The 15,540-nt window shown below is 43.4% G+C and overlaps 1 protein-coding gene across 2 annotated transcripts in view; it reads right to left on the bottom strand.

The window, feature by feature from the left end:
• Nucleotides 1–15,540, bottom strand: part of nmi (N-myc (and STAT) interactor) — a 58,075-nt gene that overhangs the window by 41,374 nt on the left and 1,161 nt on the right. For both annotated transcript variants that reach the window (XM_063048576.1, XM_063048577.1), the window contains exons 2-3: nucleotides 14,519–14,578; nucleotides 5,977–6,072 (exon numbers count right to left, since the gene is read on the bottom strand). In XM_063048576.1, the coding sequence (XP_062904646.1) occupies nucleotides 5,977–6,072; nucleotides 14,519–14,575 (153 nt within the window). In that variant the 5' untranslated portion in view covers nucleotides 14,576–14,578. The remainder of the gene's footprint in view (nucleotides 1–5,976; nucleotides 6,073–14,518; nucleotides 14,579–15,540) is intronic.

Raw genomic sequence — 15,540 nt, 5'->3', positions numbered from 1 at the left:
ATGGAGAGTCTAAGATTATGTTGAGGGGGGAGAGAGTGAGAAAAGACTGCATGAAAGTTTGTTAGTATTCCGGACATTAACTCGTTTAGTGGATAGTAGTAGTTTGGTGTCTGTACTGCTACTTCATTAGCTATCTGTATTCCCTTTCTGCATTGCATGTTTTATATAACTCTAATACAGGTCGACCTTCACTAATTTGGCTACTTGCAATCCGGTTCCTTCGATAATCCGGCACTGATTATGCTTAATGTGATCCTTCTGTAACGCTACATTTTCACTAATCCAGCACTCCTCAGGTCCCAATGGTGCCAGATTACTGAAGGTCAATCTGTACGTAATTTCTTGTGGTTTATCATGTGTATTAGTGTCTCGTTTGTTTTCTGAAAGCATACACGCATGCATGGTCCTGAATCAGAAAAGAAAGCAGAATAAATTTCCAAGTAATTTTCATTAAGTGTACCATACCAAGAGCAAAAGAAATCTAGATTTCAAATAAACAGGACTGTTGTCAAAAATGAGCAGAATATAGCACAAGGAATCAAACAAATATAGAAGATGGGAAATAAGGACTTTCGGAGTGAGATATATATGTGTTCTGGTTTAATACTCTGGATAGTCCTTATAAATTATGAGTTCGGAGAAGGAAGTCTGAGAATCGGAGCGGGAGCGCAGAGGAAGCCAGTTTTGAATTTTTCAGTTTTTTTTCCATTGGCATTCAGAAAGGCGGGACTGCACAGGCGTGTGATGTTGGGCAGTGATATGCGGAAGACTTAAAAGGACAGAAATACTGCTTCTGGTTTAATTTGGAGAAGGAAGTCTGAGAATCAGAGTGGGAGTGCGGAGGAAGCCATTTTTGAATTTTTCGTTTTTTTCCCATTGGCATTCAGAGAGGCGGGACTGCGCAGGCATGTGACGTCAGGCAGTGAAGTGCGGAAGATTTAAAAGGAACAGAGTCTTATACATTGGGCAGCGGAGTGAGCCGGGAGCAGAGTGAAGGCTTAAGGGCTTCGGCTCAACGGGCTTAGGCGGAAACGGGCGAGGCGAGGAAGGTTTGGTATTCATTTTTTGTTGTTATTTGAGGAGAGGGGCAGTATGAGTGTGAGGACAGCTTGTTGTTCTTGGTGCCGGATGTGGGAGGCCCTGGAGTCTCCAAGCCTCCCGGACGTCCACATCTGCACCAGGTGCGCTGAGATGCAGTTCCTAAGGGACCGCGTTAGGGAACTGGAGCTGCAGCTCAATGACCTTCATCTGGTCAGGGAGAGTGAGGAGTTGATAGAGAGGAGTTACAGGCAGGTGGTCACACCGGGGCCACAGGAGGCAGACAAGTGGGTCACGGTTAGGAAGGGGAAGGGGAAGAGTCAGATAATGGACAGTACCCCGGTGGCTGTGCCCCTTGACAATAGGTACTCCTGTTTGAGTACTGTTGGGGGGGACAGCTTACCTGGGGGAAGCGACAGTGGCCGTGCCTCCAGCACAGAGTCCGGCCCTGTAGCTCAGAGGGGTAGGGAAAGGAAGAGGAGGGCAGTTGTAATAGGGGACTCGATAGTAAGGGGGTCAGATAGGTGATTCTGTGGACGCAGTCCAGAGACACTGATGGTAGTTTGCCTCCCTGGTGCCAGGGTCCGGGATATTTCTGATCGTGTCCAAGATATCCTGAAGAGGGAGGGTAAGGAGCCAGAGGTCGTGGTACATATAGGTACCAATGACATAGGTAGGAAAAGGGAAGAGGTCCTGAAAGGAGAATATAGGGAGTTAGGAAGGGAGTTGAGATAAGGACCGCAAAGATAATAATCTTGGGATTACTGCCTGTGCCACGCGACAGTGAGAGTAGGAATGCAATGAGGTGGAGGATAAATGCGTGGCTGAAGGATTGGAGCAGGGGGCAGGGATTCAAGTTTTTGGATCATTGGGACCTCTTTTGGCGCAGGTGTGACCTGTACGAAAAGGACGAGTTACACTTGAATCCGAGGGGGACCAATATCCTGGCGGGGAGATTTGCGAGGACTACTGAGGTGACTTTAAACTAGAATGGTTGGGAGGTGGGAATCAAATTAAAGAGACTAGGAGAGAGGAGGTTAGTTCACAACAGGGGGATGGGAACAAGTGCAGAGAGACAGAGGGGTGTAAAATGAGGGTAGAAGCAAAAAGTAGTAAGGTGAAAAGTAAAAGTGGCAGGCCGGCAAATCCAGGGCAAAAATCAAAAAGGGCCACTTTTCAACATAATTGTATATGGGTTGTAAAAGCAAGCCTGAAGGCTTTGTGTGTCAATGCAAGGAGCATTCGTAACAAGGTGGAGGAATTAAAAGTGCAGATTGCTATTAATGAATATGATACAGTTGGGATCACAGAGACATGGCTCCAGGCTGATCAAGGATGGGAGCTCAACATTCAGGGATATTCAATATTCAGGAGGGATAGACATGAAAGAAAAGGAGGTGGGGTAGCATTGCTGGTTAGAGAGGAGATTAACGCAATAGAAAGGAAGGACATTAGCCGGGAGGATGTGGAATCGATATGGGTAGAGCTGCATAACACTAAAGGGCAGAAAACGCTGGTGGGTGTTGTGTACAGGCCACCAAACAATAGTAGTGAGGTTGGGGATAGCATTAAACAAGAAATTAGAAATGCGTGCAGTAAAGGAACAGCAGTTATAATGGGTGACTTCAATCTACATATAGATTGGGTGAACTAAATTGGTAAGGGTGCTGAGGAAGAGGATTTCTTGGAATGTATGTGGGATGGCGTTTTGAACCAACATGTCGAGGAACCAACTAGAGAGCAGGCTATTCTAGACTGGGTATTGAGCAATGAGGAAGGGTTAATTAGTAATCTTGTCGTGAGAGGCCCCTTGGGTAAGAGTGACCATAATATGGTGGAATTCTTCATTAAGATGGAGAGTGACATAGTTAATTCAGAAACAAAGGTTCTGAACTTAAAGAAGGGTAACTTTGAAGGTATGAGACGTGAATTAGCTAAGATAGACTGGCAAGTGACATTTAAAGGGTTGACAGTGGATATGCAATGGCAAGCATTTAAAGATCGCATGGATGAACTACAACAATTGTTCATCCCAGTTTGGCAAAAGAATAAATCAGGGAAGGTAGTGCACCCGGGGCTGACAAGTGAAATTAGGGATAGTATCAATTCCAAAGAAGAAGCATACAAATTAGCCAGAAAAAGTGGCTCACCTGAGGACTGGGAGAAATTCAGAGTCCAGCAGAGGAGGACAAAGGGCTTAATTAGGAAAGGAAAAAAAGATTATGAGAGAAAACGGTCAGGGAACATAAAAACTGACTGTAAACGCTTTTATAGATATGTGAAAACAAAAAGATTGGTTAAGACAAATGTAGGTCCCCTACAGACAGAAACAGGTGAATTGATTATGGGGAGCAAGGATAAGGCAGACCAATTGAATAACTACTTTGGTTCTGTCTTCACTAAGGAGGGCGTAAATAATCTCCTGGAAATAGTAGGGGACAGAGGGTCCAGTGAGATGGAGGAATTGAGGGAAATACATGTTAGTAGGGAAGTGGTGTTAGGTAAATTGAAGGAATTAAAGGCAGATAAATCCCCAGGGCCAGATGGTCTGCATCCCTGAGTGCTTAAGGAAGTAGCCCAAGAAATAGTGGATGCATTAGTGACAATTTTTCAAAACTCTTCAGATTCTGGACTAGTTCCTGAGGATTGGAGGGTGGCTAATGTAACCCCACTTTTTAAAAAAGGAGGGAGAGAGAAACCGGGGAACTATAGACCGGTTAGCCTAACATCGGTGGTGGGGAAAATGCTAGAGTCAGTTATCAAAGATGTGATAACAGCACATTTGGAAAGCGGTGAAATCATTGGACAAAGTCAGCATGGATTTGTGAAAGGAAAATCATGTCTGACGAATCTCATAGAATTTTTTGAGGATGTAACTAGTAGAGTGGATAGGGGAAAACCAGTGGATGTGGTATATTTGGATTTTCAAAAGGCTTTTGACAAGGTCCCACACAGGAGATTAGTGTGCAAACTTAAAGCACACGGTATTGGGGGTAAGGTATCCATGTGGATAGAGAATTGGTTGGCAGACAGGAAGCAAAGAGTGGGAATAAACGGGACCTTTTCGGAATGGCAGGCAGTGACTAGTGGGGTACCGCAAGGCTCAGTGTTGGGACCCCAGTTGTTTACAATATATATTAATGACTTAGATGAGGGAATTCAATTCAGCATCTCCAAATCTGCGGATGACACGAAGCTGGGCGGCAGTGTTAGCTGTGAGGAGGATGCTAAGAAGATGCAGGGTGACTTGGATAGGTTAGGTGAGTGGGCAAATTCATGGCAGATGCAATTTAATGTGGATAAATGTGAGGTTATCCACTTTGGTGGCAAAAACAGGAAAACAGATTATCTGAATGGTGGCTGATTAGGAAAAGGGGAGGTGCAACGAGACCTGGGAGTCATTATACACCAGTCATTGAAAGTGGGCATGCAGGTACAGCAGGCGGTGAAAAAGGCGAATGGTATGCTGGCATTCATAGCGAGAGGATTCAAGTACAGGAGCAGGGAGGGACTACTGCAGTTGTACAAGGCCTTGGTGAGACCACACCTGGAGTATTGTGTGCAGTTTTGGTCCCCTAATCTGAGGAAAGACATCCTTGCCATAGAGGGAGTACAAAGAAGGTTCACCAGATTGATTCCTGGGATGGCAGGACTTTCATATGAAGAAAGACTGGATCGATTAGGCTTATACTCATTGGAATTTAGAAGATTGAGGGGGGATCTTATTGAAACGTATAAAATCCTAAAGGGATTGGACAGGCTAGATGCAGGAAGATTGTTCCCAATGTTGGGGAAGTCCAGAACGAGGGGTCACAGTTTGAGGATAAAGGGGAAGCCTTTTAGGACCGAGATTAGGAAAAACTTCTTCACACAGAGATTGGTGAATCTGTGGAATTCTCTGCCACAGGAAACAGTTGAGGCCAGTTCATTGGCTATATTTAAGAGGGAATTAGATATGGCCCTTGTGGCTAAAGGGATCGGGGGTATGGAGGGAAGGCTGGTACAGGGTTCTGAGTTGGATGATCAGCCACGATCGTACTGAATGGTGGTGCAGGCTCAAAGGGTCGAATGGCCTACTCCTGCACCTATTTTCTATGTTTCTATAAATCAAGAGGCAGGTCAATCAAAAGGCCAGACAACAGTCTGATCTGTTCAGTAAATTGTCACTGCACCAAACATACAGCATTGTAACTGCTTTAGCCTGACTTCAGTGGTTGGAGAGGTGTTGGGGACTATTAATAAGGATGAGGTTTGGGGTACTTGGAGGCACATGACCAAAGTGAGCACTGTTTCCTCAAGGCAAAATCTTGCCTGACAAATCTTTCGGAATTTTTTGCCAAAATAACAGGCAGGATAGACAAAAGAGAGTCAGTGGATGTTATTTATTTGGATTTTCAGAAGGCCTTTGACAAGATGCCACATATGAGGCTGCGAAACAAGAGGCCATGATATGACAAGAAAGATACCAGCATAGATAGAAGATTGACTGACTGGCAGGAAGAAAGTGTGGGAATAAAGGGGGCCTTTTCTGGTTGGCTGCTGGTGACTAGTGATGTTCCACAATGAAATGTTTTGGGGCTGCTTCTTTTCACGTTATATGTCAATGATTTCGATGTAGCAATTGATGGTTTTGTGGCCAAGACTGCAGATGATACAAAGATAGGTGGAGGAGATGATACAAAGATAGGTGGAGGGGCAGGTAGTGTTGAGGAAGCACAAAGTCTGCAGAAGGACTTTGTCAGATTGGGAGAATGGGCAAAGAAGTGGCGGATGGAACATAGTGTAGGGAGGTGAGTGGTCATTCTCCTCAGTTGAAGGAAAAAAGGCGTGGACTATTGGGGAGCATTTGGAAGAGTGTCAGAGGGTAGAGCTTTCTTGAAACGGTATGTGACCAACCGTAAGGTAGGTCAAATGACTAAGGTAATAGAAATACCATACCTGCCATCTTTCTAACTCTTCTTTTGCTTGGCAAATAGCTTCTAAATCAAGGTGATCGTTACCATTCTGACATTCAACTTCAACATTAGTAATTTCCTGAAAGGACAACAGAGAAAAATCAGTGAGGAACTAATTTCTGATATATGGTTAGGTCCAAAATATTAACAGATAACAGATCAGGAAGCATCCATAAATTAGACCAACAGATTTAACAATGCAGGCTACTGATCTTTTAAAAGAAAAACACTATGTTGCAGATAAAACAAAATTTAACATTTCTTTCCCCTCTTTTATCTATATGCTACAACAAATTTATTTTAACTTTAGCAACACACACAGAACACTGGAGGAACTCAGCAGGTCAGGCAGCACCTATGGAAACGAACAACCATTTTTTGGGCCGAGACCCTTCTGCTTGTCTACATGTATCATCAACAAATTAAGAAGTAATCAATATCAATTTTGTGGATTCGTGATGTTCCTAAACTGGTAAAATACATTGAGATTTTCTCTTTCCCTTACACTTGAACATGTTATGAATATCAGCAGGCTAATCACCACAGAAAATTGTACTTCTAAACATGTCCAATCTTTTATTTTCATCCATTCGTCCCACTCACATGTTAAAAGCTTCCTATCCATCCCTTCCCATCCTTTACATTCAATGGGTCACTTTCTGCAAATTCATGATGCCACACCAGAGGCATTTTCTTCTCTCCTCAAGTTTCAGTATTCCAAAAGGACCACTTCCTGGTTCATTCTTTCTTCCCACCAATCTCCCCTCTCCTCTTTGTGATAGTTTCCCATGCAATCACCAGGAGATATGGGATAGTAAATCAGCCATGATGGAATTGCAGAGCAGACTTGACAGGCCAAATGATCTAATTCTACTCCTATGTCTTATGTACTATCTGGCCCTTTAACTTTTCCCTTCTCAGAGCTTAACACCCAAAGACCCCCCCCCACCCAAAAAAAAGCAAAAACTTAACTTCTGCTTTGTTAAATTTGTAAATTATTCGTTGTGTATTATTGACCTTGTGGAGACCACTTTGCAGAGCAGTTCTGTTCAGTCCACGAGCACGACACTGAACTTCCACTTGTATAACACTCTGTACCTCAACAAATCTGACCTCAATGTCATTGACGCTTTCCACTACAATAGTAAAGTTCAAGGTATGCTCAACCAAAGTCAATATCAAGTTAAGGAACCATATAGAGATCCAGCATGGAAACAGGTCCTTTAACCTACCGAATCTATACTGACCATCAACTACCCTTTCACACAGATCCTACACTAATCGTAGTTTTTATCCTCCCCACATCCCAGCAGCTTCCCCCATATTCCACCATCCTCCTACACACTAAAGGCAATTTAGAAAGACCATAACCTATTAACTGACATGGAAGGAAACGGAAACTCTCTGAAGAAATCCACATGCTCAAGGGAGAACATGCAAATTCCCACAGATAGGAATCGAGATCGGGATTGAACTCAGGTCGACGGCACTCTGCGGTAGCTGCACCACAGACCCTGCCACTGTGCCATCTATAAGTTCAACTACATCTCGTGTTGGATATTTCCAGCGAACACACTTCAGACTAACACACAGAAAATGCTGGAGGAACTCAGCAGGCCAGGCAGCATCTATGGAAAAGAGTAAAGAGTCAACATTTTGGGCCAAGACCCTTCATCAGGACTGGAAAGAAAGAGGAGAAGTCAGAGTAAGAAGGTAGGGGGAAGGGGAGGAAGAAGTACAAAGTAGTAGGAGTCCAAGGCCTTGTCTGCTGCCGCGATGATGCCACACTCAGGTTGGAGGAGCAACACCTTATATACCATCTGGGTAACTTCTAACCTGTTGGCATGAATATCAATTTCTTGAATTTCTGGTAGTTCCCCGCCCCCCCCCCACAACTTCACCATTCCCATTTCCCTCTCTCAACTGATCTCCTTACCTGCCCATCACCCTCCTACTTCCTTTTCTTCTATCCTCTCCTATCAGATTCCCCCTTCTCCAGCCCTTTACCTCTTTAATAAATCAACCTCGTAGCTTTTTACTTCACCCTCTCCCCCGGTTTCACCTATCACCTACCACTTTGTACTTCTTCCTCCCCTCGCCTCACTCCGACTTTTCTTCTTTATTTTTCTAGTCCGGAAGAAGCATCTTAGCCCCAAACATCGACTGTTTACTTGTTTCCATAGGTGCTCCCTGGCCTGTTGAGTTTCCCCAGCATTTTGAGTGTGTTGCTTTCAATTTCCAGCATCTCCAGATTTTTTGCGTTTGTACATTTCAAAACTTCCTGCTTTTTCTCTGTAACCATTCAGTTATTAAAGATAATCATTCTGTCATTTCTAAACATTTAAAATGTTGTACTATAATATTTTTATCATTAAGTCTCTCCTGGTCCCCATCCTATCACAGACCTTTGCTTCTGTTCACCTCCCCCGCCAACTTCTCAGTAATTTAAATTCTGGGTATAGCTAACTGTTCCTAGTAATTATGCAAAGCCAATCACCTGAAATGATAATTCTGTTCTTCCCCAATAGGTGCTGCCTGACCTGCTCAGACATCCCACCTCTCCCGGAAGTTCCGAGAGTCTCCCACATATCGATAGTGGCTCCCTGACACCCGGAAATTATATACAATATCCCAGAAATAGATTTTTTTGAGAGGGAGAGCGAGTATCCTGATTGGTCTCTCTTCGTGCTAAGAGTGGTCCCCAACCACCAGGCCACGAGGAAACAATATGACTTGGCAATATGAAATGATATGAGTCAGCTGCAACTTTCCTCATTCCCATCACGCACTGTTGAATTTTAACGCACGCAAGGTCATCAGTGGCCCATGGCGTGCCAAGGAGTGGGTTCGTGACCCATTTGTGAATGTCCCCGGTGAAACACTCATGTCAGTGTGGGAAAAGATCAACTCCTCGAGCTTGCAAATGACGGTGGGCTGAAAAGTATGTTTGACATAACATCTCTGCCGGCATTCTAGAAAGTCAAGGCTGAATACCCCGAGATAGCCACGAAAGCACTGAAAACGTTGTTTCCATTTCCAACATATCGCTGCGAAGCAGAGTTTTCTGTAATGAATGCAACGAAAACTAAATTGCAGAATAGACTGGACATAAGAACCCCCTTCAAGTATTGCTGTCTCCCATCACCCCTCGATGGGACCATGTTGTTGCAGGAAAACAAGCCCAGGGCTCCCACTGATTCAGCGATATTGGTGTGTTGCAATGATTTTATATGTTCATAGGAGGAAAATATGCGCTGTGTTTAATATCCAAACGTTACTTAAAATGTTATGATGCTATTGACCTATAAGTAACTTATAATTCAGTGGTCCCTGACCTCCGGGCCATGAAGAATGCAGCGGTACAGCGGTGGTCGGAACGCACCCAGCACATCTTTAAGAAAAAAGCCGAAATAAACAAGCTAATTGATTAGGTGCTGCCCGGCACGTAAATGTCGGCCTAGATCAGAGCTTAAAACTGAAAACGCTGGAAATATCAGCAGGCAGACACCCCACCCTGCATATGCAGCACTTTTCTTGTATATTAGCACTGACATTCAAAAAAGATAGGTTAATAATGGAAGCAACACACAGAAAATGCTGGTGGAACGCAGCAGGCCAGGCATCATATATAGGAAGATTGTACTTCTTCCTATAGATGCTGTCTGGCCTACTGCGTTCCACCAGCATTTTGTGTGTGTTTCTTGAATTTCCAGCACCTGCAGATTTCCTTGTGTTTAGGTTAATAATGGTTTGACTTTACTAAGTTTAATTATAACATTCTTGCCTCTGAACCAATTGTAGAATTTCAGCACATTTGGGCAGCATAATAGCATAGTGGTTGGCACAGTGCTTCACAGTACCAGCAACCTGGGTTCTGTTGCAAACATCCCACCTCTCCCGGAAGTTCCCGGAGTTTCCCACATATTAATAGTGGCTCCCTGATGCCCGCAAATTATATACAATATCCCGGAAATCAATTTGTTTGGGAGGGGGAGGGGGGAGAGAGGGAGGGGGGAGGGGGAGAGGGGGGGAGGGGGGGAGAGGGGAGGGGGGAGAGAGGGGGGGGGGGGAGAGAGGGGGGAGGGGGGAGAGGGGGGGAGGGGGGGAGAGGGGAGAAGTTCCAAAAAAAGAAACTATAAAATGTACGTCACCCCAAACTACCCTAAAGACCCTGCCTAATAGGGGTCAAAAATAATGACAGTGTTGCTCGCTGCACTGTTTACAACAGTGACTTTTCTATTGCCCATGGTGGGTTAAGACTGTAAAAGACATGTTGAGGTGAGTTTAACAGGTGTCATTCATTCATTAGCATAGCTAACGTTATTTAAACTAGCTGGCTAGCTGCTTAAGGAGCTTCTCTACTGCAGACATCCCACCTCTCCCGGAAGTTCCAGGAGTCTCCCGCAAGTTGATGGTGCTACCTCCCTGAAATGAGTTTTTGCAGGGTGGGATGTCTGCTGTTGGCCTGAAGAAACTGCAAGGACAGGGGAAGCAGATGATCCAGTTGTCTTTGTTTCCCCATTGACACTGAAGAGTTTCTTGCTCTTGGATAATCTAATCAGAGCAACTGAATGTGGACACAGGAAGCTTCAGGTAATGATCTGCTAAACCTGAGACCGGTCTCAAACAAGTAGCCATTTGTTATGTAAAGGAAATGGACTCTGAATTGACCCTTGCTCTGGGACAATCTAATCAGAGCAATATACCTGAGACCATTCTCAGAGGAGTAGCTACTTGTTATGCAAAATGCCAGACCTGCAATTGGTAATCTCGTTAGACTCTGTCTGGCTGGGTTGCCTCAGTTAACTGGTTTGGACCAGAGTGCAAAGACACAAATACACAAGGCTGGGGTGGGCAGAGCCATGAAACAATGTTGGCCGTAGCCCTGTACAATGACCAATAAGAAGGTGACCCAGGTAGGCAGACATCCCACCCTGTAAAAACTCATTTCAGGGAGGTCGCACCCCCGCCCCTGGTCGACCTCCAAGGGTGTATGTAATACCTTGTTTAGTGATTTTGTCTAATCTGTAAACCAAGTTGGGTATACGCAGAAAATGTGACATTAAAATATGTACTTATATATATTATCATGTTTATTCTATTACAACTTTAAGCAAGTCTACAGGGAGTTTGGCCTCATCACGTAGGACATCGATAGAGTAGCTCCTTGGCAGCTAGCCAGCTAGTTTAAATAATGTTGGCTATGCTAATGAACGAATGACACCCGTTAAACTCACCTCAACATGTCTTTCACATTTTAACCCACCATGGGCAATAGAAAAGTCACTGTTGGAAACAGTGCAGCAAGCAGCACTCATTATTTTTGAGGTCGACTGTAAAGCCCGCCCACAGAGAAAACTGATAGGTCTACTTAGCACGAAGAGAGACCAATCAGGATGCTCGCTCTGAAAAAAAATCTATTTCTGGGATATTGTATATAATTTCCGGGCGTCAGGGGGCCACTATCAATATGCAGGAGACTCCCGGAACTTCTGGGAGAGGTGGGATGTCTGGTTAGGTCAGGTGACCTTGAGCCAATGGGGTGGAGATCTAATGGTTCAATTGATGAGGAACCGTATAAGACTCAGGAGCTCCAAATATGCAGGGGTGATAACTCTCCAGCAGCCAGAGACCAACCATCGTGGATAAGGAGGACCCCATGGACACATGGAGATTGGGAACACGAGGAACGCTCGGCCAGTGTGGACTCCTTTCGCGGGTAATATCCTTTTCTCTTCATTGACTGTTCACCGACTGTCAGGGAGTTCTAGTATGGTGCACACAGAGACAGTTTGTGAACCCATGTGCTTTTAGTTGAAACAATGAAAATTACTCGTCGGTAACTACAGATTCCCTGTGCCTCACTAATCATTATTACAAGGGGTGATTCTTGTAACAGTTCAATCCCTGTAAGGAATTTGTACATTCTCCTGTGACCGCGTGAGTTTCCTCCGGGTGCTCCGGTTTCCTCCCACAGTCCAAAGATGTACTTGTTGGTAGGTTAATTGGTCAGTGCAAGTTGTCCTGTGATTTGGCTAGTACTAAACTGGGGGATTGTGGGTGGTGCAGCTCGAAAGGCCAGAAGGGCTTATTCCATGCTGTATCTCAATAAATAATAAATAAATAAATAAATAAATAATCTAGGCTGTTATCTCAGTACTACTCTGAACAAAAATTGGACTTTTTTGATATTCTGCACTTAGATTAGGCTTTAGCTGAAGATTCCATTTAATTGTTAACAATAGAGATTCTGGATCACTGTTAAGAAATGGGTATGAAATTCCAAGACCTAATCAGTATCATATCTTTGCAACCACTACCAAATAAAATTTAATGAAAATCAAAAAAGGCTGCAGATCCCCAAAAGAAAAACAGAACATATTGGATGAGTGGGTCAGGCAGCATCTGTAGAAAGAGAAACAAGATTTTTTCACCCCAGAATTTTCTGTTTATCTCATTGTTGCTTATGAATTTAAGAGTGTGCTGAATGACTACCGTGTTTATAAACAGTGATTATTATCATAGAGCACGACAGCAGCAAAACAGGCCCTTTGGCCTATCTAGTCCATGCCAACCTGATATTCGGCCTAGTGCCATCTACCTACACTTGGTCTATATACCTTGAAACAACTCCATCCATGTACCTATACAAACTTCTCTTAAATGTTACAATTGAATTCACATCTACCACTTCTACTGGCAGCTCATTCCGCACTCACACCATGCCCAGTGGTTGATTAGAGCGCACTGGAGCATTATAGTGGCAAGTTCTTACAATGCAGATACTGTATATAGACAGTGAGAGACGGGAAAATAAACCCACTATAGTTAGTCATGAACAAGTTAACACAATTATTTACATGTACAATATCTGCATCTCCACAACTTTAACCCAAATGTGTACTTTCATGTGCCAAGATAAGGCCACCTCAGGGTGAAGGAGCAGCACCATATATTCCATCTGAATACCCTCCAACCTGATAAATAAATATCAATTTCTCCTCCTGGTGAACTAAGTTCCACCCTCCACCTCCTCTATTCCCTACTCTGACCTTTCACCACTTCTCACCTGCTTACCACTGGGTCCCCTCCTCCTTCCCTTTCTTCTACAGTCTACTTTCCTCTTTAATCATGTCCTTTCTTCTCCAGCCTTTGATCTGTTCCACCCATTTGGCTACACCTACCAATTTCCAGCTAGCCTCTTTCCCCTCCCCCCACCTTTTTTTCAGGCATCTTCTCCCTTCCTTCTCAGTCCAGAAGAAAGGTCGCAGCCCAAAACATCGACTGTTTATTCACTTTCATAGATAAGACCATAAGATATAGGAAAAGAATATAGCCATTTGGCCCTTCAAGTCTGCTCTGCCATTTCATCATGGCCAATCAGTTTTTCCTCTCGGCCCCAATCTTCTATCTTCTCCCTGTATCCCTTCATGGCCTGACCAATCAAGAACCTACCAACCTCTACCTTAAATATACATAAAGACTTGGCCTCCACAGCTGTCTGTGGCAACAAATTCCACAGATTCGCCACTCTCTGGCTAAAGAAATTCCTCATCTGTGTTCTAAAAGGATGCCCCTCTATTCTGAGGCTGTGTCCTCTGGTCCCAGACTCTCTTACCATAGGAAACATCCTCTCCACATCCACTCTATCAAGGCCTTTTACCATTTGTTAGGTTTCAATTAGGTCAGACCTCATTCTTCTGAATTCTACTGAATGCAGGCCCAGAGCCATCAAACATGCTTTATATAACAAGCCACTCAATCCTGGAATCATTTTCGTGAACCTCCTCCAGAGTCGCACATCCTTTCTAAGGGGCCCAAACCTGCACACAATATTCCAAGTGAAGCCTCACCAGTGCTTTTTAAAGCCTCAACGTTACATCCTCGCTTTTATATTCTGGTCCTCTTGAAATGAATGCCAACATCACATTTGCCTTCCTCACCTCCATTTTTTCTCCATTTAGAAAAAAAAGTCTTCCTTTTCATTTCTTCCACCAAAGTGCATGTCCATATACTTCCTAACACTGTATTCCATCTGCTACCTCTTTGCCCATTCTCCTAATCTGTCAAAATTCTTCTGCAGCCTCCTTACTTCCTCAATACTACCTGCTCCTCCACCCATCTTTGTATCGTCCGCAAACTATGCAACAAATCCATCAATTCTGTAATCCAAGTCATTGATACATAATGTTAAAAAGAATGGTCTCAACACATAACCCTGTGGAACGCAACTAATCACCCAGAAAAGGCTTCCTTTACTCCCAACTCTTTGCCTCCTGCCAATCAGCCCCTGCTTTAGCCATGCTAGTATCTTTCCTATCATACCATGGGCTCTGAACTTGCTAAGCAGCCTCATGTGCGGCACCTGACTGCTGAGATCCTCCAGCATTTTGTGTGTGTGCTGCTGGGTACTTTCATGTTATGTTTTAGCATGGTGATCCAGCATACTTAAACATTTTGGGTTTTAGTTTAAAGCTTAATGAAAATAAATTTAACACAATACTTTTTTTGAATTCTATACTTACAAAACTTGCGCTGTCGCTATCATCATTTAGTGGCTGGGGTTCATTAGAGTCATCCATACCCTGATTCAAAGAAAAATAACAACATTAACATACATAGATATTAACTAAGTTGCTTAGTTAAAGACAAAAAAAAACATGCATATAGTGTGTCAGAAATGAAATGGGTGAGGAAATAAAGTCTTTCATGTTTGTGAACCTGGTTCAATTTGTGTCTGGATTAAATGGTAAAATCTATCTGTCAATTTAGAATCATTCTGGTCAGTCCTCTATTAACTGCCAAAGATGTTCAGCCTCAGTGAACTAATCTGGACACGACTAAGGCCAGGATTGGATAGGTTGTTGGGTCAACTTTATCATGACTTCTGGCCAAAAGCTAACAAAAGGTTCTGATTACGGGAGCAAGCTAACAGTGATGTAGTCTATGGAAATAACTCAGAAAATGTGTAGCTTGGGTTCAGTTGTTCTCAGATCTTGTTTCCTCAAAATGGATTGCCAAGATCAGAGAACAACTCAACCCAAACAAAGTAGTATATGTTAATTATTTGACAATACATTCCATCACACACATATATACGCTTGAGCCTTCTCTTTCTTGTAAAGTTTAAAGGTGGTTGGCAGACCAATATAAGATGCTTTACCAGCACCTACTAAATTGGATGGTGGAGCAAAGAGACAAGAAGTCTACTCACTAAAATAACTTAATATCAAAAAGTCAAATGCTTTTCAAAAAGTCAAATATATACTTATACGCATTATGATGGCAGTGATATCCTAATAAACTTTCTATGTTAAACTGTGTCTGTGCCAAAGATCTTAATTTAGCAATTAGATATTTCCTTTGCACCTCAAAGGAACTGCATTCAAACTGCACCATTTCTTGACAATTACACTCCCTACAACTGGCCATATCACATATTAATTCTGAACATGGAATTATTCAACCTAGTACACCCAATACGTAAAGGCGCAAGTATAACTTCCCTCCTTTTATACCCATCTTCCAGCTGAGTTCCCATCAACAT

Source organism: Mobula hypostoma, chromosome 5 (assembly GCF_963921235.1).
Source record: "Mobula hypostoma chromosome 5, sMobHyp1.1, whole genome shotgun sequence".
Lineage (NCBI taxonomy): Eukaryota > Metazoa > Chordata > Chondrichthyes > Myliobatiformes > Myliobatidae > Mobula > Mobula hypostoma.
The sequence above is the reverse complement of the archived record's forward strand: the minus strand, read 5'-3'. Positions and strand labels throughout refer to the sequence as shown.